This window comes from Geospiza fortis, unplaced genomic scaffold, assembly GCF_000277835.1.
Source record: "Geospiza fortis unplaced genomic scaffold, GeoFor_1.0 scaffold55, whole genome shotgun sequence".
Lineage (NCBI taxonomy): Eukaryota > Metazoa > Chordata > Aves > Passeriformes > Thraupidae > Geospiza > Geospiza fortis.
In genome coordinates, this window is record NW_005054308.1 from 853,733 (window position 1) to 878,564 (window position 24,832).

The 24,832-nt window shown below is 37.4% G+C and overlaps 1 protein-coding gene across 1 annotated transcript in view; it reads right to left on the minus strand.

Annotated features, from left to right (window-relative positions):
* GABRG2 (gamma-aminobutyric acid type A receptor gamma2 subunit) overlaps window positions 1-23,397 on the minus strand; it is a 48,529-nt gene extending 25,132 nt beyond the window's left edge. The window contains exons 1-6 of the mRNA XM_014312141.1: window positions 23,295-23,397; window positions 13,072-13,254; window positions 11,402-11,469; window positions 10,424-10,644; window positions 7,805-7,887; window positions 6,987-7,124 (exon numbers count right to left, since the gene is read on the minus strand). Of these exons, the coding sequence (XP_014167616.1) occupies window positions 6,987-7,124; window positions 7,805-7,887; window positions 10,424-10,644; window positions 11,402-11,469; window positions 13,072-13,254; window positions 23,295-23,397 (796 nt within the window). The remainder of the gene's footprint in view (window positions 1-6,986; window positions 7,125-7,804; window positions 7,888-10,423; window positions 10,645-11,401; window positions 11,470-13,071; window positions 13,255-23,294) is intronic.
* Between the last annotated feature and the right edge of the window lie 1,435 nt (window positions 23,398-24,832).

Here is a 24,832-nt window from a genome sequence, read left to right on the forward strand (position 1 = left end):
CCGCGGTGGCTGCTGCCACGGCCCGACGTCCCTGCTCTCCATCCAGACCTTCCCCAGGAGTCCCACAGGGTGATGGCAGTGACTATGCCACACAACCTGGCAATATCATTTCTACTGTGCTCACAACTGAACACAGAGCTGAAACCAGGCAAACCCAGGCTATTAATTATCTGTATTGCTTGGATTCACTGTTTTTTTGTTGGATGTGGCATTTGTGTTAAATTCCATGGCCTCAGCCTGTGCTGTTAGGAAGCCCTTGTTTTTCCTCTTGCTCTGCTGCCATAGGATGGGTCCACAGTGGTTTGAAAAGAAACTACAGAGCAGAGGATGAACAGAGAGGTGCTTGAATGACTCAAGAAGTGGGAAGGCAACTGTTGATTTTTAGCCAAGGGCTGAAGCAGCCAGTACAGAAGAGACTCAAATGTATCTGCCCTGAGCCCTTCCCAGCCATTCCAGGTCAGGCCTGTGTCCTTCTTGTCTGCTCTTCATTCTCTAGTGCCCTGGGAGGTATCCTGGGAAGCCTTTGGTTTGTCCCTGTAGCCCTGTCTGTTTCTACAGGGATTATGTAAGGAGAAATGGTACTAGGGAGTTCTGATTTTGCAGTTATTCAAAAATATGCATACATAGATCTTGGAAGTCTGCATGACAGGGAGGATTCAAAATGCCAGTTTACTGAATTAGTTTGTTCAATTATGTACATTTTAATGTAAATTCTTATTTGCCACACAACTAACCAACTGGAAAAAATGTAGAATATACAAAAGTTAGGGAATGAAGGGAATTGTATTTCAGTTTTATTCTTTGAAGACACAATCCTGAAATTTAGATTATTTTCAATGAGCCAATTATTCAACAGTTAAATTTTAGTAAATGTTCATTAATTAATATGATTTGATCCATCACAGACCAGCAGGAGTATGTGGATTATTTTAGGAAAAAAATTGTTGTTCACATTTTAGAAATATCTCTTATCCATTATTCTCCAAAAGAATATGCAAGTGTGGTTATCTTAGACTGGCTTTTATCCCCTAAGAGCAAGATCAAACTGTTGTAAGCTGCCACCATGGCTGAATTCCTGCTCACAGAAGTGTCTGTAACCCTTTTTAATGGTATTATGAAAAATTCAAATAATTCAACTCCTCCTGTGTTTTCTTTCAAATTATTATATTTGGGTGCAGTAATGTGGTGGTTCATGCAAGGTGAAATAAGGGAGAGTTAGAATAAAAAACAAAAAAAGCATTTGTAAGCAAAAATACTCCCTGTTGACTCTCTTACTAGGATAGGTGGCTATTCATAATGGGAGTAAAATCTTAAGGTGTAGCTATTAAGGTGTTTTGGGGTTATCTTAAAGTTATTGGCTTAGAATTGAGGATTTCCATCGAGGCATCAAACATAAAAGTAGGCCTTTTTGTGCCTGTCTTTTGCACAATAATGTTTCACTGTCCTACAGAGACAGTATTCTTCTAGCAAGCATGTTTAAGGTAATAATTTAATATAGCTTTTTCAAAAATAAGGATATTGAGATAAATACCTTCCCATACCATAAAGAGAACAATAAGAGCACACAGAACACTTTAATAGTCATCTGGGTTTTCTGACTTGCAGCTTATGCCATTATTTGCTCCTCTGTAAAGTGAATGCAAAGGTGTTTAACTTCTGCCAAAAGCAAGATGCAGGTAGTAGTACCTTGTACCCATTCAGTAGATCAGCATCTTCAGATAGGAAATGTTTTGGGTTCTCCGGCGATCTCCCTGGCAATGCCAGACGCTACAGTCAGCCCATGCTAGAGCCTGAGGCTGTGTGTGGGGCTGGCAGGGATTTCTAGGTGCGCTGGAGATCCACTTATGCCTATTTTTAATGTCAGGACTATTTCCCAATGCAGATCTACAAATCTGATTGCAGCTGTCATATTTTGCCTTAATAAAGAAACAGAAAACGACTCCTGGGGTTTTTTGAGCATTATGAAACCTCTGGGGACTGCATATCTGCCAACAGTTCAATTCATTAGGAAGCAACATTGAAATAAAGTATAAAAGCCTGAAAATACATCCTCTTCCACAAAATAATAGCCCTGACTATATTTTCCAGCTAAAACAGAAACCAGACTCAGATTTACTAATGTGGTTTAGCAGATGCATAGCAAGGGGAATATTTAATTACCCATTTATCAATTCTAAGCAATGCACTGTCTCTACTGCATAGCTCCCATTAGCTCTCTAAAACATGGAAAAGGAAGAAAATAAAAGGTATTTACAAATATTGCCTGACTAGTCTTGTGGCTCCTCCTCAGCTTGTTGAATTGCTATTTATTAGTCTTCTAATGCCTTTGTATCTAATTAAAAATTCAGGACAGGCTCTGTAAATAAGCAGTAGACAATATCTGGTCTAAAAAAAGGAACTAACCAGTCATAGAAATGGACTGGGAATACCAGAAACTCCATCTGTCCTGAATAATTACACATTTACAAAGTGGTTTGCATACTACAATATTTTATATGTTCAAAACAACTGGAAGGGTGAGTAGAAGTGCAATTTATGTAGGATTGTATTAAATTAATGGAAACCTATTGATAGAATTTCAAGATTTAAGCTACTTCTTTCCTCTTGGTCTGTAGTATGATTTCATAAACTCTCTGATTCTAGGGTTTCCACTATTTTCCTCCCTACAAGCATTGATCATTGTTATGATTTAAAAACAGCATGGTTGTTTTACTCCTTTGATCATCAATAATCTTTTCTTCCAGACTAGTTCCATACTTCCAAGTATTTCTATAGGTCAGGTTTTCTAAACTCCTTACTTGTTATATTCCCCTGCACTACCCTGTCTTTCTCAAAATATTGCACTTAAAAGTGATTTTTTTATTGATCAAGCAGAATGCAGCAACCTTTGGATGTAAATTTTTCACAGAGCAGCACAGTGAATATTTCTCCCAAGTTTACACACAACACTGAGTAACACATCTCAGGGACAGGTTTTTGCAATAATAGCACATTCTCTGTCCTTTGTGGACTACTACAGCCCTCAATTTTTTTTTCTTTTTTGCAAAATTAGTGTTTTTTATATTTGTGCAGTTGATTATTTCCTTCCTACAATATTTCCCTCTTAAAGGAACTAATTACAAATTTTAAAACATCCTATTTTCCTCTTCCCAAAGTGCAACATGTCCTTCTCAATATAATCCATGTGTGCATTATATTAAAAAAATCTTAGACTACTGTATCACTTTTTGCTTTCTTTTTGTAAGGACTACTCATTAGTTTGTTTATTTGTTTTAGCAGTGTGCATCCAAATTTTGCAAGTTGGTGAATTTTTGTTCTCAAGACTTTTTTATCAGTTTATCCCTTTTTTATTGGAGAATCTCATTGCCATTCACTGGATGGGGCCTTACTGTGACCAAAAAGGTCAAACACAAGAAATGGCAGTTTCTTAATAAGATATGAACCCTTTGAGCAGTGATTATTGACATACATCAATAGTACAAAATATCTTAAACCCATCTCAGTTTCTAAATGTGTGAAGTCAACTGTAGTAGTTTATATAACTCAGATGATATTAAGTCTCAACATGTACTCTTATTGGAAATAATCTAAACTAAACTAATGCTGTTTACAAAAGGTAGATTTTAGTGTAAAGGCCAAATAAAAAAATGCAGGTAATGTATATGGACTATTTGGTTATTTTAATGAAATGTCCATAAGGCAGAAGGTTTATAGTTAACTTTTTTTAAGAGTCCCCATTATTACTGGACTCTTAAATTGGATTCCATTTGCTAAGTTATTTCTTACTTGCTTGGTCAGTGACTTTCAAAGAAAATTAAAGTTGCAGGTAAATGTTCAGTTTGGAGAGAAACAAGCTGGTACTTCAGGATGACTTGTGATAAGAGAAATAGAGGGATGTTTGTAATATTCCAGTTGGGTTTTTTCAGCTGTTGCTGGGATTTGCTGGGATTTGCTAACTAAGGGACAGAATTCTGACATCTGGTCCTTTGAGTTAATCTTGTATTTCTGCGGTGCGTGCAAAGGAAGAGCAGCACATAAATGTATTCATTTCAGCAAGAGCCATCAGGTCTTAGGAAGCTTACACTCAAACAAGGCTTGTCCTTCTCTGCCCATAACCCAGCCCACAGCTGAAATGTGCAGCTTTGGCATGGCAGAAAGAGAGTAGTGGAGTTGGTAATGGCCAAATCTCAGCCATCCTCATTCTCTCTCCAGACACAAAGCAAGCATTGCCCTCAAGGATGAGAAGGTGCTGGTTGCTGGGAGGTATAGAGCTGAAAACAAGAATTTGTTTTGAAATTGTGTAAATAGAGACACTGAAGGTTTACTGCAGTTTCAAATGCCTTAACACTAGCCCCAAGATCCTTTTGTTCTCTGTTTAATTTTGCATTCTCTAACACCCCTTCTTTCATTCTGGTTTCTCTGGGGTTTTTTTTCAACTAAATTTAATTTTGGGGAAGAGTTTGTGGGAGTATAGTATAGCCCTCTTTCCAACATCTCAGTAATTTTTCCATTGCCTCCTCCACTGTACCTCAGATTTTATCTCCACCAAAACATTGGCATGAGTTTGTACTGAAATTCTGCACTGAAAGTAATTGCATAAAGTGTCAAGATAATTTTAGCTGTATGGGTACTCAAACTTTTAACTAGGGTACTCTGGCTGCATCTAGGTTGCTATCAAACTTGGAATCATTTTTTTGTCCTTACTGTTCATGAAACTTTTGAAAATATGTTCATGCTAAGGGTGTAAATATAGGTAGAGTGTGGGTCTGGCTGAGGAATACTGGACTTAGTGTAGTTTCCAGCATGCTAATAAGTCACTTAAGGAAGCCATGCAGACCCTTTGGGCTCTGCTGGCTTTAAGAAAATATTTGTAGGAAATAGACCAGATTCGTGTCAACTGCTATGTTATTGGGGTTTTTTCCTGCCTTCTATTATTTAGATGCCCTACCTAGGTCAAAATAAAACCTAGTTTTACATATCTGTGGTTATAAAAACAAGAGGAGGAATGAAAATCAAGCACAGGGTAACTGCTGCAGAAGAAATACATACACAGGATATTTTTCCAAAGTTTTATACTCAGCAGGCCTGTGAATGCAGAAGCAGCAGCAGGCTGAGTAACTTTCATGTGCTTTTTAACTTAGGAATTGAGTGACAACTTTTCACTGCTTTAAAGCACGTGGCAGCTGCTCATTAATTTATTCTAATGCAAACAAAATGGGCCGGTGTGTGTCATCATATTAAAAACTATGGAGGCTAAATTATGGGAGTACTCCAGGTGAGTACTAACAGCTTGAATGACTATAAACTGAAAAAATAAAGGTTTGCTTTGCATGAGAAAGGAATTTTTTGCTCTTTTGTATTTTACTGTTTATTTCCCAGTATGCACCTCGTGCACTTTAACAGCACATTAGAGAATGTTTTTGAGTCACCAGTGCACTCAATCAGGGTATAGGAAGCTTGTAGCATGTCAAGATTTTATTATTTTCTATCTCTGGTCAAAAATAAAAAGAGTTGATTAGAGAATGTCTCAAGCAGAAAATTAAAGAAAATAGCAAATAGAAGAAACTCAAATTAGGGCTGAAGTATAGATAGTTTTCAATGTGGGCAGGATGAGACTGGAAGCACACTTGGGTGCAATCCTGCCATTTGTGCTGTCTGAGGGGAGATGTTTTTATTGCTGCTGATATTTTTGCTTTGAGAGCCCTGTGTAATGGTGGTTATTAACAGCTATGGCTGGCAAACCTCCTGCTCTCCTGTCCTCTTTTGCACCTGTATGTTTGTTTTCCTGAGAAAATGAGAAAAGTTAACTGCTTTCTTCAATACTTGACTAAATACCTTCCTTGGCTACAGTAGCAGCAGACTCCATGAGGCGTACATGGCTGCATTCTGGTTTTGCCCTGCTCATGAGACTGAACACATCATTGGTGCTTAATGTCCAGAGATCAAGGAGTTGGAACTTGAATTAATTCTCCATCTCTTTGCTTGTTCTCCTGTGTAATGTACAGCAGGCTCCTCTCAACTCTAGCATATCTCACTTTCCTTTTTGAATAAAACAGCAATGCTGGCCTTGTAGAAATAGAATGGGTGGGGGTATTTCTGAAGTCAGAATAAACACAGATGCCTGAATTTAAATTAAGATACGTGCCAGAGCTATAAAGTAAGGTAAAAATTGGAAGCAGACAGAAAAATCCCTAACCTGCTTACATTTCATTGTTCTTTTTGAAAGTAAGAAATTAAAGACAAGATATATCATGCATATACAACAAAATTAATAGGCAGTTCCTCTTTACATCTCTCCTCATAGTAACTGGTTTTCTTTCCACCAAGAAATAAAGCAAAACATATAGAAAAATATATTTTTCTGTTTAGTTAGTAGGGTTAAAATTGTATTTTTATTAAACACTTAGTACTTCCTCATTTATCATTCTGAATTCTGTTGCTTGTTTCCAAGGAGACAGAAATATGAAGGAAGGCCATCTGAGACTGATTTGTAAGGCTGTTCTCTTTAATGAAAGTTGAATGTGCCTTATTTTAGGGAACAAAATAAACTTAGAGCCTCTGTAGTAAAGAAGTTGGGACTTTGAGTTTCACTTCTGTGCAGGCTTACTTTCTGTGTCTGGCATTGGGAAGGGGATTGTAAAATGTTCAGTGCAGGGTCAGATCATCCTTTAGTGGCTCAGTTCTGCTGTTTTCTGCACTGAAGCAGCACAAGCTCCCTCACCCATTCACCCTTTGTAGCAGTGGCTTTCTCCTGACAGTCTGAGGTTTTTTATGGAGGACAAGAATGGATAGTAGACAACAACAATTTTTTCTTCCTGTGAGGAGTTCAGAAATGCCAAAGGCTGGATGGCTCCATAGATAAAGAAAAACCTGTAATTGTTCAGTGCCATGTAAATGCTAAGTTCTAACCAGAGATATCTTTCTTGGTTTCATTCTGTTAATAAAATCCTAACTGAGCCTGGAGGCAAATCCTTCAGTTGTCTTACCTGAAGTAGTCTTCACCACCTCAGTTGTGTTTCTGAGTCCTGTGAAGGCGAACTGGTAAAGCCTCCAGGAGCGGGTGTCCCCCACCTCCACCGAGCTGCGCTTCCACTGGTAAATGATCTCTTCTCTGGGGTAGCCATCTTATTGCAATGGAAAATACACAGTGCTTGGTTTCATAGTCACTGCTAGGCTTTAGGGTGCTTTGGGGAGTAAAAATACTACCAGCTATTTCTGGAAAAAACTGGGGAAGCATATTGCAAGTAAATTATAGATATGTTTTTCTCAAGTTACTTACTAGTGCCTTTTACTTAATGTCACATTTTATTAATTATAAATTATAATAGCACTTGGGATAAATTTTTCAAAAACAGGTTTTCCACTTTTGTGGACCTAATAGGGGTGCATTTTTGCCCATCATCCAGATGGATCTGCAGCTGGACCAGGAATTCACACCTTGACCTAACCACAAAATGTCAAACTCTTGACTCCAACTTGGTGCAATAGTAAAACACCTGTGCACAGAGAGAAAGTGAAAGGACAGGACACCTTGATGCTGAAAGTAAAAGTTTCTTGTTTTATGGTCAGATGTAAACATAAATTAATCACATAGGGTCCAGAAATTTTATAATTTTTCATAGCAGTCCTTAATTATATTCCTGAACATATATAATACATGGAAGCAAATCAAAATAAAACTAAAAATCAGTGGGGTATGTCTAATTAAGAATGTAACCTTCACTGAATCTAGGTACATAAAAATAAATTTATAATAAGTTTAGTGTGGGTCAAAAAAAGGAATATTTTTAAGCATGTTACTTACAGCTTGAAAATTCCAGTGGGCAGGAGTGGACATCCATTGGGAAGTTGTGTAACTGTAGCTGACACTCAGCATCAATTGTCAGCCTGAGAAGAAAGAGATCAGAAAATATATATATATATATATATATATATATATGTAAAGAAAACTATTGCTATCTATGTAATTACTGGAATATTCCAAGCATAGGAAGACATCATGGTTACTGATAAGCAATATTTCTTTTTTGGTTCCATAGACCCTGATCATCTACTTTCTGGACTGTGTAATGGAAGAAGGTATTAAAGTTCTGTTCCTGTGCATCTGAAATGGCAGCATTACTCATGACTGACAAATCCATAGGTAGGTAGATATACAGGTCATCTCATGAGCAGTGACAAATCTTTGTGTCACAACATGCCATAAAGCATTAGGAAAATGTATTTTATGTGACAAAGATTCTATTTCAGAAATGATGGATGGGAGTCCAAATTTAGACATCTGCATCCAAGACAGCCATCCAGACTCCCTTCACAGCTAGTGCAGAGGCACTCTGAGGATACACTTCCTCTCACTCCAAAATAAGACATTCAAATTTAATCAGAAGAAAAATGTACCAAAAGGTGTTTGCCTCCACTGAATATTAGGAGAGTCTCCATGATAACTCAGGTAGTGTAGGTGCTAAGCTCATGTAAAGACAATTACTCTCAAAAATCCCAAGTGAGATGAAATGTACCCTCTGGTGTTCCTGCTAAAAACTTCACCATTTTTCACTTACTCCCAGCCCAGCCATGAGCTGCAGGATACTTGGACTTTGGAAGAGAGGGAAGACATGGGGTGAGATCAGGAAAAAGGAAAAGGGTGGGGTAAAATGTTTGTTCCACAAGATGTCTCTAGGAAAGCTGCAGGTTTCTGATCTTTGCTGATTCTGGGGTGTCTAAATGATGAGCCCTGGTTAGTCTCCAGGTTCCTGAATGAAGATGTTATGATCAAATGACCCTGAGTCTCATCCTGTGGGATGCAGAGGAGTGCTGGGCCCACCAAGTTAATGGAGTCCAAAGGCAACCTTTCTGTGTTAGGGATTTGTGAAGAAATCTAATTTCCCTGTTTCCCTTCCTCTTCTCATTTTCATCATCTCCAGTACCACAGATACTTGATTTCCTCCTGGGCAGGTGGTTCTTAATCCTGGGGGAGGTGACAGAAAACTCAACCAGCCCTTCTGGATCCCTCTTGAGGACAGAATCCCAGCTGTGTGATACTATCACATTTCATTTCTGGGTTAACTGTGGTTAAATCCTTGGTGCTTGCTGTGACTCACCAGCACAACTAAATATACATTCAAAACAGATATCTGTTTGCAAGTGCTACCAGATACATCTCTTTGTAGTGAGAGAAACCAAGGAATTTGAAGAGAAAGGTAATTAAACCCAAACAGACAGTATTGTAGCCAAGTCCAAATTTAACATTTAGAAAGTTGATCTAGACTCATCTTTATCAGACTAACTTTGATTTGCATTGGATTTCAATCCTGATTATTTTATTATCTCTTCTGAAAATGCAATATGCAATAAATATAAAATAGCTATGAAGTAAAACCCTTTTATAATTCAGACAGTTGCAACATTAAAAGGTTGTCTTAACCAAAGCTTCACATCTACTCAGTAAAATTATGAGTGTACTTTCCTTCAAAACTTTATTTTTGGCTACCAAGACAGTAAAAGCAAAATAAAACTTTGACAAAATGTAGTCTAAAGCTCAGATGTCTATCATCTTATATGCTTATGTCTATCATCTTTGATTGTATAATCTCATTTTAAATTATAAATTCTCTTGAAACAGTGCTATGTTTATCTATATTTTACATAAACCCAAACATGTAAGAAAAAGGATAAAAAAGAAACCGCCAGGATTTTCACATTTACAAAGTATATTACTATCATTTGGAATATGTTATTTGAGTTTCACCGGTGGCATACACATAATTATTGAAATTTGTCTTAAAAGAACTATACACATGACTGAGGAACCTGTACAGGTTGAGTACATCAAATTCAGTTCCATGAAAATTTTGGTGAAATGGGGCATATCTATAGGTTTGAGTTAAATAGTCAATGCTGGGATGGCAAAATCTTATTTGTCTAAGACATTTGAGGAATAAATTGCTTTTTCAGGGTGGAGTTTTATCTGATTAGATTGTAATCAATTCAGAATAAGAGGCCTTTGATGTATGTAGTAGCTCCTTTTTATACCATCTACTTATTCAAGGATATTTCACATTTATCACTTTAAAACAATTAAAAAGTAGAAGGGACCAAACCAAAGGTAAACACTAAAACATACCTGAAAATTAAGACTAATTGCCTATAAAAATGCCTATGTCAATGTTAATATAGGAAGGTGACTACTGTGGAGTAAGGCAGTAAAATCTATAAGAAGAAAAAAAACTTCTTATTGTGCCAATGTAAAATAAATTTCCTACAATTGATATCTTCTAAATTCTTCCCTTTTTCAGGCTTGTTTGCATAAATATATAGGAAAACCCAATATTTTTCCCCTTCAGGTTAATATGAAATGACCTGAATTCACAGGATTTTTCTGTTTGGCTTTCCTTAGAGAAAATGAAATTAAATTAGGTATAAATACCTCAATGTGTACAAGACTCTGCCGTCATTCCAGATCCTGAGCATCCTATTAGGAGTTGTTATCCAGTGAGCATCAGCCTTCTTGGAATTTCGGAAAAACGTGTCGGGTATCCAGATCTTCCCAACCATGTTGCTGTTTAATCTGAGCACTTTTATAGTGCTGTTGAACTTCAGACGTCTGTCATACCACGTTTGGGCGAAAAATATATCAATTGTATATTCCTGTTGTGTTAACCAGAAATACTGATGAAAACATAGCACTCAGCATTCCACATAACTCCTGATATGCTTTCCTTAATTTCATATGAAAAAACTGTGAGCTACAGAAGGTGACACTAGAACTGATAAAACCAATGTCTTTTGGTGAAGTTTTGATGCATGTTTTAGCAAAGATTGTTTTAAAACAATTTATTATTCTACCACTGAGGGTAAAACTAAGGTGCAAGTGAGTGTTATATGCACCTTTCTAATTCTGTGTCCCCACATCTCAGCCCACACCTGCTCAGGTCACAGAACAATTATTATTTCCTTGGACCTAGGACAGGAAAAGCTTGAGCTGACTTAATTGCCTCTGCCCTCTGGTTGATGTCAGAAATGGTGAAGTCTCTGGAGAAGTTCTAGGCCTTTTACTTATTATCTTGTGGTGGCAAGAGTGATAACATCACTCATTAATGGTTTTCCCAATTTTGTAGCAATCTGGAAGATTGGTTTTTCTGGAGTTAAACTGTTGCAAAGCATTTGAAAGCAGAGCACATAAAAATGTGAGGATAGGTTAAAACAGTTATTTTTTCATTTACAGCATATAGCTCAGTTTTCTGACTTGTACAGATTTTAAGATCATAGAGTCCTCCCATCCATAATTAAAATGAGATTTTAAAAATAATATAGATATGACACAACATTAAGAACTAATGGAAGCTTTGTAATGTCAAAATGACGGAGACTTTGTAACAAGGCAAATGGGCAATCCTTTACCTACCATATTGATAGCATTCACAGGGCCAATGCTATTTACGTACATGTCAGTGTGAATTATTGTTGGTTTAACTGCAAGAGAAACAACAAGAATCAGTAACCAATGAAGGTCAAAATCAACTACGTGAAAGTCAAGCAGGAGCATGTTACTGTGGCATCTCTCCTCTGTAGTTGCCTCACATTTAAATGTGCATATAAAATAAATACAAATTTGCAACCATGTCTTCAGTTTGAAATTAGTTGGAGATGCTTTGGACAAATTCTTGTATCATTTATTCAATCAAAACCAATTCCCTTGTGCTATGAGAACAAACACCGAAACCAGTGTTCATAGCCTAGAGAGGCTTGTCTGACTGAGAGGATCTGCATTTTGTCTCAGGTCACAGCAGAGCATCAAAACAAAACGCTATCAACAAATCAAACCTATTTATCTTACGATGCCTTCATCACTTGTTTTACATTGTAATGCCAAATGCAACATGACTGCTGTGGCCTGCATAGGTGGCTGCAGATAAGTAACAATTTTGTGAGCCCAAAGCCAAAATACTCAAGGCTCTAAGGCAGAAATTAAGAATAGTTGTTACATTAATTTATTTTGAAATTGCTCCATTTCAGCTTTATTCTTCTTATATATCTTGGCTACAGCATGATTGTTTTTATCCCAGATGATTTTAGGAATGTTTTACTTCTTTTCTCTTTCTAAAATCTTGGTTTAAGTGAAGACAAATTCCTCTGCTAATTTATACTGTATACATACACTGAAGGTTAAACACTCATGTTATCCTTCACTGAAAAAAATTCCTTAGTTTACAAGCCACTATAAACTTGCTAGCTTCCTTCGTTAACCTTGCTGCTCTCTGCTTTCCTCTATCTACCTCATCCATGAATTCTGTGCCTTTTTCTATAATCGTCTTACGACTGTATCCTCTTCTGCAGAGGTATTGTCTGCCTGCTCTGTGCTCTCATGGGGCTTCTCAAACTGACTTTCAGCAATTCAGGGAGATTTTTTTCCTTTGGGTTACCTCAGTAATCAGTGGAGAGGAAGATCCCTCGACAAGGTGATTGAGTCAAATAAGACTTCCATTCTGAGTGCAGGCTTGGCTCTATTTACCTGCGTTGGCTGTGGGAATCATCTGGGCAGACTGGCTTTGCCTGACTGCAGTTATATTTTGTGAACCTCCTCCTCTGAGCCCAATTCTGTCACCTCCTGCCCAGGCTGCATCAATCTGTGCAAGCCTGCTGCTGTTGGAGGCTCTGTATCCATCACATCATAAAAGGATTAGGCTGTATTAGCCTCTTTTTGGACTTTTTTTCCATTGTATTATTTGTGATTCTCTGACAGAATCTATTAGGTACAAAAAAAGATAAAAACTTGCCTTTTCTTTCCCCAGAAGTTTAATTCTGAACATCATATGCAGGTAAATCATCACAAGCTGCCTGATTCAGCAAATTATAACACTCTTATTAGATGTCTTAGGATAGATTCAGCCATCTTAATTTATGTCAGCTTCCAAAATCATGACTAATTTACATGCCTCTGATGTTTTTCTGCATTGCATTTTAGTCTTGTAACTACTTTGAATGGATTCTGCTTCCTGAGTAGTATCATATGACATAAAAATTCTTTCTCTTCACTGCTTAATCAACAGTGATCTAAAACCAAAACCAACGTACCTCCTATGTCAGGTCTCAATTTGTTGTCATATCCTTCCAGCAAACCATTTAAAATAAGAGTCACATCACTCTCATGGACTTTGGGAGTCAAAACCCAAGTCTTATTTGTTGTGTAATCTTCATAATCATCATCTCCTTTTTGTGTGGAGCTATTAAAGAGACAAAAATGAAAAGAAGAAAAGCCTTGAAAGATACAAATTTGAAGGTAATTTCTTTGGAAGACAACACAGACACATTTAAGATTTTAATAATACTGTAAAAACATTTTAAAAATGTCTCATTTTCAAAATTAGACTCTCAGTAAAGATGCCAGATAACAGTTGAGGTTACAGTTCATTCTATCAACATTTCCTTTTAGTATGGTTGAGATCACATTGTCGGTTCAGAGGAACATCAGTGCTTATCACCTTTGTCATGGCTATTTTTTCTCTCATTGACTCAGGTGGGACCTGTTATGAAACAAATCTGTCACTTAGCTTATGCAACTCTCCACCAAAATATCACTTATTATGCACACCTTGTTGTTGCTTTATTTCTGTTGAAGAGAATGATTTGATGAAACACATTACTGACAAGCCCAATAATTGTATTTATTCAGACAAACTTCTCCTGCAGCTTTTCTTCACTCTGATGAACTTGAGTTTATTGTGCATTTGGAAAGTTGAGCACAAATTTTTGCCAAGGGTTTTCCTTTTCCTTTTTGCTAACCACAATCCACAGAGGATAAAAAGTTTGTCTGCTGGGCTTTTTCTGCTCCTCAGAACAATGATAGCAGATCTAATTCAACCTGCTTAGTACAGTAAAAAAGGCAAGTTTGGAGTCAGAAATGTGTAGACTAGTCTTAACGGATGTTTTGTTTTCCCAAAATCAGTGCCTCCAGTTCTAGAGGAGAACATTGAAGCTACTTTAGAATATGACATAATCAGATATTTTCATTTCAGAATGTTAGTGGTAATCAGCTGAACAGTGCTAGGCAACTGTATGGTTTTTTGCATAATATGCCAGTGCCCTTCTTCCCTGCCCTGCTCTCTGGCAAAGTTGAAACACTGCTGGCTAGATATGGAATATCTTAATGATACTACAAATGTCTTAAGCCAGTGGATAGAGTGATAGGGTGAAAAGCAGAAAAATTATTTTCCAATTTCAGCTAGAATCTGGAGTGGGAAAGAGCACAGAGAAGCAGATTCTCATGGGGGCCGGATCTTCTGCATGGCACAGGAGATTGAAAGAGGCCCAGCTGGCCACGGCCATGTGTGCAGTAGAGAAGGGACAATTCCTCCCAGAGCCTGAGGGCACCATTTTCTTAACAGCAATCTTTGCTCAGCTGAGGTTGTGCCTGCCCTTCCCTGTAGTGCTCTCCTGCTGCACCCAGCTTGTACCACCCAGAGTGGCCCAAAGGCTTTCCAGTGTTGGTGTTTGGGAGCTCTAAGCAAACAGCACAAACACAATCTCACTAGGAAAGAGGCTTTGGGCTCTTTATTCCCCTGGGCACAGTCTGACAGGGAGAGCTGTATTTCTTTCTGCCTCTCAGTGTAGGATGCTGCCTCCCAGGAGGTGCTGAAGGCACAGGGACATTTGAAGCAGCCTGAGATTGCACAGGGCTGTAGCAAATAGGAACGTGCAGCACAGAGAGAGAGCTGGGCTTGCTGTGAGTTAAGCTTGGAAGCTGCTAATGAGTCTGATCTACACCTTTGTTACGTGTGCTGGGCACAAGGCACTGACTGAGCCTCCAGGCACCACCTCACCCACACTGCACTAGCCATGGGGGTCTGGGACATTCCCAGGTCAACAACTGGCAATGCAGCCTCTTCATTCTGGCTGCACAAGCCTGGACTTGCAGTGTTTTATTAGGAATCAAAAGCAAAGTTTTAATTGGCAATATGGTCCATAGTATTCTGCTCGTACTGACAAACAGGCCAATTTAATTAAACTGGGAGGATTTTTTTTATTCAGTTGTCTGGAGTTCAAAGATCTAATTGTAATTCAGAGAAACATAATTGAAGCCAAATTTTCTCTCCTGAAGGAAAGGAAATACTTCTAAATAAAGTCTTTGCAAACAGAAGGCACTAGATTATATGTTTTCAAACTATGCAAAGTGAATGAAGAAAAATAACTTTATTTATAAAAAAACTTATTCCTATTTTATAACCAATTAAACAACCATTCTCTCACAAGAATATGTTTTTCTGAATGGAAAAGAAAAATAAATCAAATGCACTCTTTCACAAAGGCAATATGTTACTGAATATAAGCGCAATGAGAAAGCTTCAAAATTCAAACCAGCTGAGCAGTAGAGTCTGGTCCTCTAGACAGTGCAACATTACAAGTATATTTGGCTAGAAGTTTTCTCAGATGTAGATCAACCTAATTGAGCAGCAGCCCACAGTAACTGAAACTTCTGTTCCTTCTTGGGAATTATTTGTACGACAGAAACAGCTGTTTGTTTGCTCATTTCTCATCTCAAGCCATTTTGGCAGTCCACATCTCCAAAACCAGCAAATACTTTATGAAATTAGTGAGAGACTGAGGAGGGAAAACACAGCCAATGTAAATGGGGGAAAATGCTACTGAATTCCAGCTTTTATGATAATTCCACAAGGATCAGAAGTGAGCATGGGTATGCAATTGTCTGTCTGTGTAAACCTTCATTCCAGCCAGAAAAATCAGAGATGCTTCTCTATCCAAATGAGCAGAGCTTTAGCCATACAATGCCATTAATACAATGAAAATTATAATGACAAAGCCCTTTTCATCTCCTTAAGATTTTCAGATCAGTCCTTCTGATTATATGGCTGAAATTTTGCAAGTGCTTTTAATGTCCAACTCAGATTTGTTAAAGCCTAGATTTTACCCAAATGCATATTGAAGTCTATTTTTGTTTTTCTGCCTGCTAGAAATTTTCAAATCTAGTAATATAGATATGAAGAGAAACACATATTTACCTATTTGAAGATTAAACTTTAACTTTTTGAAGGTTCATCTTTTCAATACTGATACAGAATCTCACCATTTGAGGTATTCCCAGTGATATTCATGCCACTGCAAGATGTCTGCAACACTGCTTTACCTAAATCCATACATTTCCTTGCTGGAAAAGAGATTACTTAAGAGGGTCAGAACCCAAGCTTGAAACTTCAAGCCATTGAGTAATTAAAGTTGAAGGCACTTTTGGAGGTCATCTGGTCCAATCCCTTCTCAGTTTGCCAGCTGAGTCTGCATGTGGTGGCTCTGATGGTAATCACTTACAAATATAGATATGTACATGTGTAACCACAAGTGTTTAATATGCAGGGGGATATTTGTATGTCTCAATTTATTTGAAATATACTTTCACAAAGCAGGAAGAGGGCAGAAATTACTGGTGCTAATAAGCATTTATTGATTTAGATCTGATTTTCTTACAAATATATGCAAAGATCTATAAAATGGTATCTCACTTTACAATGATATAAAAATCTCATTCTCCTAATGAGTTTTTTACCATGTCAGGGGCAAAACTAATGTTTTTTATCTTTCTTCCTAAAACAAGCACATACTAATCCTTATCCTACATTGAAGTTTTTGCTTGATTTGTAACATTTATAAAACTCTTTTGGGTGCTCATTGGTGAGGAGTAACTTCAGCACAAACTAAGGTTGATGCAAACAAAGTGTTCAGGAATTTATTCTTCAGATCTTTGCCAGTGCATTTGATCCATACATTTCTTTGCAATACTCTCTGGGCAACATTTAATCATTTTTGGTGCAAGTGTAATCCCTGTGGGCAGAGGTACCCACTGCAGGTGGAGCTGGGGTCACCAACCAAGGGAAAAAGAATTAATGAAATGATGCTCACTTCCATTTTTATAGCTTCCTTTATGGGCCCCTTAGCACTAAAGGCATTATTTCTATACTGGAAATGCATTAAAATTGTAGAAAAGGGTATCTCTGCTGGGAAATCATTGATATATTAGGAAAACAATTTTTTTCCATCTTCTTTATTGATCCTTCTTCAGAAGGCATGGTCAAACCCATTACTTAAATCTTTCATTAATATGCTGATACACCATTCTCTTAGCAGCCCAAAGCCACTGAAGTCCACATTATAGTTAGGGAATCTTTTTTTTTTTTTTATTAGATTCAGTATGATTTCTTTTCTTTTGTGCTTTCATTTCCCTGGAAGTTAGTTTGATGCCTAGGTAAACATAATCTTCACTTTAGTAAAACTTAACAAAAAATTATATTAATGGTATATAACTGTCCTACATCATTATGTTTCAAGCCTATTGACTTAAATTCTTTAGTTAAGAAATTAATATAGGTTAGTAATTTCAAAGCTACTGTGTTTTAGTTAATTACTAACATAAAGTCAACATCATAACTTTGGATTTTTTCTGCTATCATCTCTAAACCAGAGACACTCTAATGTGAATTATATGTAATGCTTCTTGGGAAGACACTACCATGTGTTGATAGAGATAGGCCATGCATTATTTAATATCACAGACAGCAGCAATAACTTGACAGTCTAAACTGGGGGACAGATTGGGCTCATCTTGTTTAAGTAGCGAGCAGTAACTCCCAAAGGATATCCCTTTGAAATAAGGTATTATTTCCTGAACCACAAAAATGTGATTTTTCACAACTTGTTACAAGGAGTGGAAGGGAAAGGAACTCTTCTCTGGCAAAATATCCTTCCATGGCTGGTGAGTCTTCCAGCCTCCAGATATGAGGTCATATATTAACTCATCAAAATCTCTGTAGTTGCAGTGATTTTAAATGAGTTATGCCAGCTTGTACCTGCTGTGGCTCTGTCCTCTAATTTTTCTAAATATACAAAATTAATTTTAACTATAACCAAGAATTTTGTTGTGAACTTCACCTAATTAATTGCTAATATTGCATTGTTGTTGACATGCAGAATCAGAGTAGCCATTTAGTGCTTAAAGGGAAAGACCTGTAGCAGTAGTGAATAGCTAATGACTAAATAATTTAAATCTAATTAAAAATTTAAGTTTATTTATCAAAAAATATGGGCAATTTCATCTTTTATACTAAGTCTGCTATAGATCTTTCAGCCAAGATTTAGTAAATTACTTGAACATAAACTGAGTTTTCCATTGAAAACACCAGTGTTTTCTACCTCTCAGGGAAGAACTGAAACAAGGCTTGCCAGTTCACCCAACTGTTCAACTAGCACTGTTTAATTTAATGAAGAGTCAAGTTCAATTCATTTTCTGATGTGCATAAAAAATTACCTTAATCTATAGGTCATACATTATTCATGGTGGTGACAGAGTCAGTGGGAAGGCAAGATGTATTCCAGGTTTCACTGTGGGTACAGAGGTGCTGTGTGCAGATGAGATGTTTTAGAATGTGGACTTAGCAGATGTGGAAGAGAATGCAGCCTCTGGAAATCTAACTGTGTCTAAATTCTCCCTTGCTGACTCACATTTTAAGTTAATATCTTGATTGAAGCAGAAAATGTTTTCACAAAGCTGTGCCATGGATTCTCTTATCCTGTTTGTGTTTCTGTTCTGTCCATTTGTGTTGTTTAAATCTCAAGGCTATGTGCAGGACTGAGTTTCTATTCTTGCCATAAAAATGGCATCTATTTTCTCTTTTACTACTAAATGTTCATCACAAATACACAACCTTTGATTTTATTAGGACTGCAAATCGTGTAATGCAAAGATTACTCTCTTCCCAAATAATTTCCCACATCAAAGATGGAAACTCAGATGCTTTTCTTAGAGAGGAAAAGATCCAGTCAGTTATCAGAAGCTCCATAACAGAAAATGAAGTTGAAAAATTTGGGCTAAGAAATCACTGAGGAACTGTCTTGTAGTCCTATTCCCTTCACCTAGATTTGTGGTGCTGCTGCAACTGCAATTCTGGATGAAGCTGAACTGTTCCAGAAGAGCCTGAAATCCTGGATTCACAGATTTTTCAGCAAAGGCTACAGGGGTGTATAAACTCTATTTTGGCCATTTGTTGTAGTCATGTATTAAGGGAGGCTGCGGAAGTTCACAGGAGGAAAGAAAATAATTTTTACTTCTATTCAGTGGTTTAGGTGGGGTGGGTTTTAGGTAGGTCACCTGTAGAAGATAGTTTATTTCCTAGGCACTGCTTCTGCTGCAGCTATCATCCCATGTACTACTCAGATTGTGTAACATAGTTAAAATCTTGGCATGAAATGATTATTTAAAACAAAGCAAAGCTAAATTTTTCTGTCGCCCCTAAATCATAGAGGGACTGAAGCACATATGAAAATAATTATTAAAATAATATTACAGGTCTCATAAAGAAATATGTACAGCTGAAACACTTAGATTATGGGACTGAGCACACAAGTCTTAATTTTTTTTTAAGAGCCAGGAATTACTAGATGAGCACAAACGAATGCTTCCAGCAATGACTTCTCAGTTGTCTTTACTGAACATGAAGGCCCCAAACTGCCAGCAATCAGTCATCTCTGTAAACTGTGCCTGCCCTGAGATGTAAAGGCTGTCTGGATTCCTGTGAGCATTTACACTCTGCTCCCCTGAAGAGATGATACCTGGCAGCACAGCACCTATGGATCATGCTGTGGATTTCACAAGCTTTGCTGTACTCCCAGCAGCCTCACTGGTGCTTCTCAGCCATTTTGAGTAAAACAGCCCAGTTCTGAAAGCTCTTCACAGATTTCTAAAGTAATTCAAGGCAGTGGTGGTTTTGTATCAGTGTCTATAAAACTGTCAATCATAGCAGACTGGTTTAGCTTCCAGTCCTTTCATCTCTTGCCCAAGACACACACTCACATTAACTACTGCACTTAAGATGTAATGAGTTTTAACTATTTGTAACTATTGTTAAAGCATCTATTTTCCACATTTTCAGATTCAGCTGAATTTGACTACAGCAAGTGTTCATATGGAAAGGTTTAAAATGAAAAATTTAACTTAGTTTATGTTTTGTTTCATTCCTGTCAGTTCATGAAAACACTTTTTAAAAAAGCCCTTTAGACTGCATTTATTGAGAGTGCTAACAATAAACCTTCTGCTTTGCAGTATTTACAGTGTTTTCTAGTTCACTGTGCTGAAAAATTGTAGCGCAATTCTTGCATTGCACAACTGATTGGATTCAAGTCGTGAGTGACCATGAGGGTTATTGTCCCTTTTAAAATATTTCTAGTTGCAACAATATGGGCTCACAGCCAGTTGTCACAAAAATTACCAGAAACAGAGAGCAGTGTCAGCAGCTCTGGCAAAGAACCAAAAGCTGAAATGTAGCACCCAGCCTGGAATCTGTTTCTCCAGCAGACCACTGAGGTATATTGTTAAATAAACTGATAATGGATGTACATCTCCAGGTCTGTATGAACAGATTGGTGTTATTAACCAAAGCTGAATTACACCACAATATAAAACTCGTGGGTAAGGAGAGGAATTGTATTGTACCCCAAGGGAGGATAGCAAAGTGTAAAGAGATGAAGGAAACTTTAGGCCAGTAAGGAATAGAAAGATAATTATAGAAACAAGCATACATCATTCATTTTGAACAGCCTGAGCTTGAAGTGCAGCATTTATAGTTACTAGAGCTCTGGAGGAGTCTCAGATGTGATCAGATGATTCAGATAAGCCTCCATAACTTAAGATGATTATTTCAAATTTCCTTTTTTTTTTTTTTTTTTTTTTTTTGAGGGAAGGGTTTGTATGACTATGTTTCTTTATATTTTATTTACTGGAGGTTATATAATCTACTTCTGTATCTGTTTTCACTGTAGTTATGGATATTCGTGTTAGCAGTGAGCAAAAGCATAAGAAACAAACAGAAAAGGGAGAAATAGCTACAGCTATTCTTCTGCATCAATTGTAGGGTTAGCTTGAGTTGATCTGCTTCATCTGAAAGTATCTAGCTGTATCTAACTGTAAAGGGTTTAATCTTGGAATTATGTGAACCTCAGAAGGTTTTTTTTTGTTTTACTTTCATTTTTTGCCACTCCTGTCCCATCCCATCCCCTTCTCTCCTTTTTCAATTTTTTTTAACCATTCTACACATCTCTGAATGTGAAATCTAAGGCATTTGGAGCAGGATTTTTGCCTGTTGTTATTACTCAGCTCCTGTAGATAGCCACTATAGCTAGCAAATCTCAAGAGAAGGAGTAAATAAGCATTACTGAAATGTGATTTGACTAGGTTGGTTTTAGCTTGAGCTCACTTCATTTTTTCTGGCTGTGTTTTATTGTATGTAATTGTCATCTGTTAGTATTGCATGTGATATCTCTTCCCCAATGATGTACATTGCTTTTATAAATGATTGCTCTAGAATCTCACTTTAAATTAAAAAGCTCAATTCTCTTCTCAGTGAGTAAGATTAGGAAAACATAGATGCCCTCCAGCCATCTATTTAAAAAACATTAACTCAAAATAGCAATACTATTGCTCAGTTAGACTTGAGAAATGAAAAAATAGGTTCTTGTTCTGTAGTACCCTACAAGGAACTCATATTTGTGTTTTTTCAAAATTCTTCTACAATTTTTTTCTGTATTTTGTTTGCATGGTAATTTCACCCAGAAGGAAGTCACTTCTGGAATCACTCATGATGTAGTCATCTTCTCATCACTATCTGTCAGTGTTTAAAAACAAACATGTGAGGTGCTAGAAATGTCAGCAGTTTTGCTTATTGAGTAGCAATCCTGAGCATTTTTTCAAATTTAAAATACTTTTTTTTTTTTATTGGTCTACTAGCATGAGCTATAAATTCAAGTTAGGCTGAACATAAATTCATGTTAAGTTGAATACAAATCCTTACTAGAATTAAATCTATCAGGGAATGTTTTCATTCTCATCTTCTCCTTCTCAGCACACAGAAGAGCTCTATAATGAAGTGTTCCTGGTGTTGGGCTGGGAGCCAGGAACATGGAATGCTTACCCCAGCTAAAGGACTAGTGTCCTACTTGCTGTGCCAAGCCAAGTGATCTCTTCTCTGCATGTGAGTGTAAACCATTTTTACAAATTTAATAAGCACATAAATGTCCCTTATTATTTGTGTTTGATGGAGACTGGGTATAATGCTGAACCATCTCACAATAGAGGAGGAAACATTCCTTAGGGAACGACTTTGCATTGTTCTTACCAGCAACATTAAAGCCCTTATTGTTGTTAAAGCAAGTGGGTCAGATAAGTCCTCAATATTCAGGGAGCCAGTCAAAAAAATGTGAAACTAGTATAGGCTTATTCTGAGTGTATTAATAATTCTTACTTCTCTCAGATCATGAAAGTATTACTACTGGAATGTTTTTAGACAGAAATGCATCTGACCAAAGAGCTGAATGAACAGAAAATAGCTGCTCAATACACATGTCTGTAATTACATCATGATGTAGCTAACTCATTCACAAAATAAGAGTAAGCAAATGGTGGAAATTAATCTGGTTTCTGTTGTTTCTTTTTTAAACAATGCTTCTGATTTAACTTCATTTTTAATGCATGGTAACCAATAGTAACCTATGTGTTCCCACATAAACCAACTTATATCATGCAAGACGCTGTTTGCACTCATGCTCATAAAACAGATTGTGCAGAGGTGGATGTGGAATTTAGTTCTGATAACAGGGTAGATGTGTGATACATTAAGAATGTAAGTGGCAAACTAATGTCTCTATGTCAGCTGAGTCGGAAAATCGTCAACAAGTGTTCTGCAATTCCCCTATGGAATTCATTTGTTCTGATGGACTTTCTTTGGTGGTTGGTACTATCAGGATGGCTTCTTGTCAGTCTCCTTAATCCTGTGGGACATATAAGCATGCCAGCTTCTGGGTAAGGACTGTCAGCACCTGTGCTCTAAAATGCACCCAAGCAGGGTTTCCCAACTCACCCCATGCCTTTTTACCCTGGAGAAAAGGAGCTTAGGGGGAACCTTATCCCTCCCTACATCTCCCTGACAGGAGGTTGTAGCCAGCTGGGGGTCAGTCTCCTGCGCTAGATAACAAGGGACAGCACAAGAGGGAACAGCCTCAGGTTGCAGCAGGGGAGGTTTAAGTTGGATGTTAGGAAAAATTTCTTCACTGGAAGGGTTGCCAAGCATTGGAACAGACTGCAGGGAAGTGCTGGAGTCACCAGCCCAGAAATATTCAAGCCACATGGATGTGATGCCTGGGGACATACTTTAGTGGTGAACATGCCAGTGTGGGGTTAATGACAGGACTCAATGATTTTAGAAGCCTTTTCCAGCCTTAATGATCCCATGATCCTGTGACTTTACCCTGCCATGCTGCATCCCAAGTCCACCTCTCAATGCCTCTGCTGTTGTAGTATTCTATGTATTTCTCTGCACTGCACAGTGATGTCAGTAACTCGTTCCCCATGGAGTCGTGGCTTGTTATTATTGTCTAAATAAAACTCTGGTTGTACCATACAGAAAGTCAAATAAATTAGCCATAGATGCCTGGTCAATTAGATAAATGGCTGTGGCAGCTAAACCAAGTAAAACAGAGCTGTGGGCAGGTCAGGAGGAGTTCAGACCCTGGCAAGCCTCTGTCCTGAGGCCGTGCAGGCTCAGGGCAAAGCAATGCCTCTGGTGTGCTGCTGGGCTGCAGCTGCAGTTCACACATGGTGCTTCCAAAAATCATCACATCAATTGTGATGCAAAGCTACTACATCTTACTTGCCTATTTATGCCCCACTTTTCCAGAGACAATTTCAAAAAGAGATGCTGGGGTCCTGAAATTTTTTTGAAAAGCTTAGTTTGGATATGTAGTCCTTGGAACAACAATCTCACTATTCAACTATATTCAGCTAACTCACTATATTCAGCTTTTTATGGAAGAATTTCAGAACCTTTTCTCTGAAAAAATTTTGAATTGTTTTAAAAGTCCAAAGTAATAAATATAATGGTGAATCTGTAATTTTATTTTAGTCAGAAGAAACTGTGTATGGGTTCACTTAGTGTCTTATCTTTTTATCTTTTTTTATCAATCTCCAGTAAGTAAAATGTAAGACACATAACATGCAAATTCTACCTAGCTCTGAAGTTTTTGACGTTTGAGTGGGCTAGGCATAATGATCACTGCAAAGCCAATCTTCCCATCCCTTGCATTTGAATGTGACTATTAAGGCTCGTCAAAACACCAGGAAAGTAGGAGCAATTTCTATTCCATACACATACAAACATGTATCTCCCAGAATTCTTTTTTCTTCCACAAATATTTTGGCATACCATTTTTAATCTTGTCAGCGTTATAGAATTTTACTTTATAAATTGTCATTGCTCTGATTAGGGTCGGAGAAGTTTTTCCTTGTAAAAAGGAATGAAAATTTTACAGAGAAAGATACTAGAAATTTCCTTTGTAAGTAATGTTATTCATGGCTAGAGAAAGATGGATGCCTCATAACTGGAAAAGAGAGCAGGAATAAGAACCATAACCAAGTAGAAGCTATGAGTGAGTTTGATTAATGTGTATAACTGGCTAGAAGGGTCAGTAGCATAGACATGGATGTAACCATAGACATATTCCAAAAGCATTCTTTTGAAACACTGCTTTGGGAGCCAAGTTTATCCAGCACTATTACCAATTTATTTCTGAAATTTCTGGAGAGAAGAAACCATGCTAAGGTCTAAGAGATGCAGACTCATGTAGCTAGAGTTTCAAAATGGGTTTAGCAATGGAATAATACAGGGTGCTGAAGATGCTACAGAGAATGTACAAAGTCCAGAAAGACATACAGTGATGAAAATATTTCCTTCAGTTTGAGAGATTATATAAGAGGATTTTCTTTTCTCCTTGTCTCCTCATCTCCTGC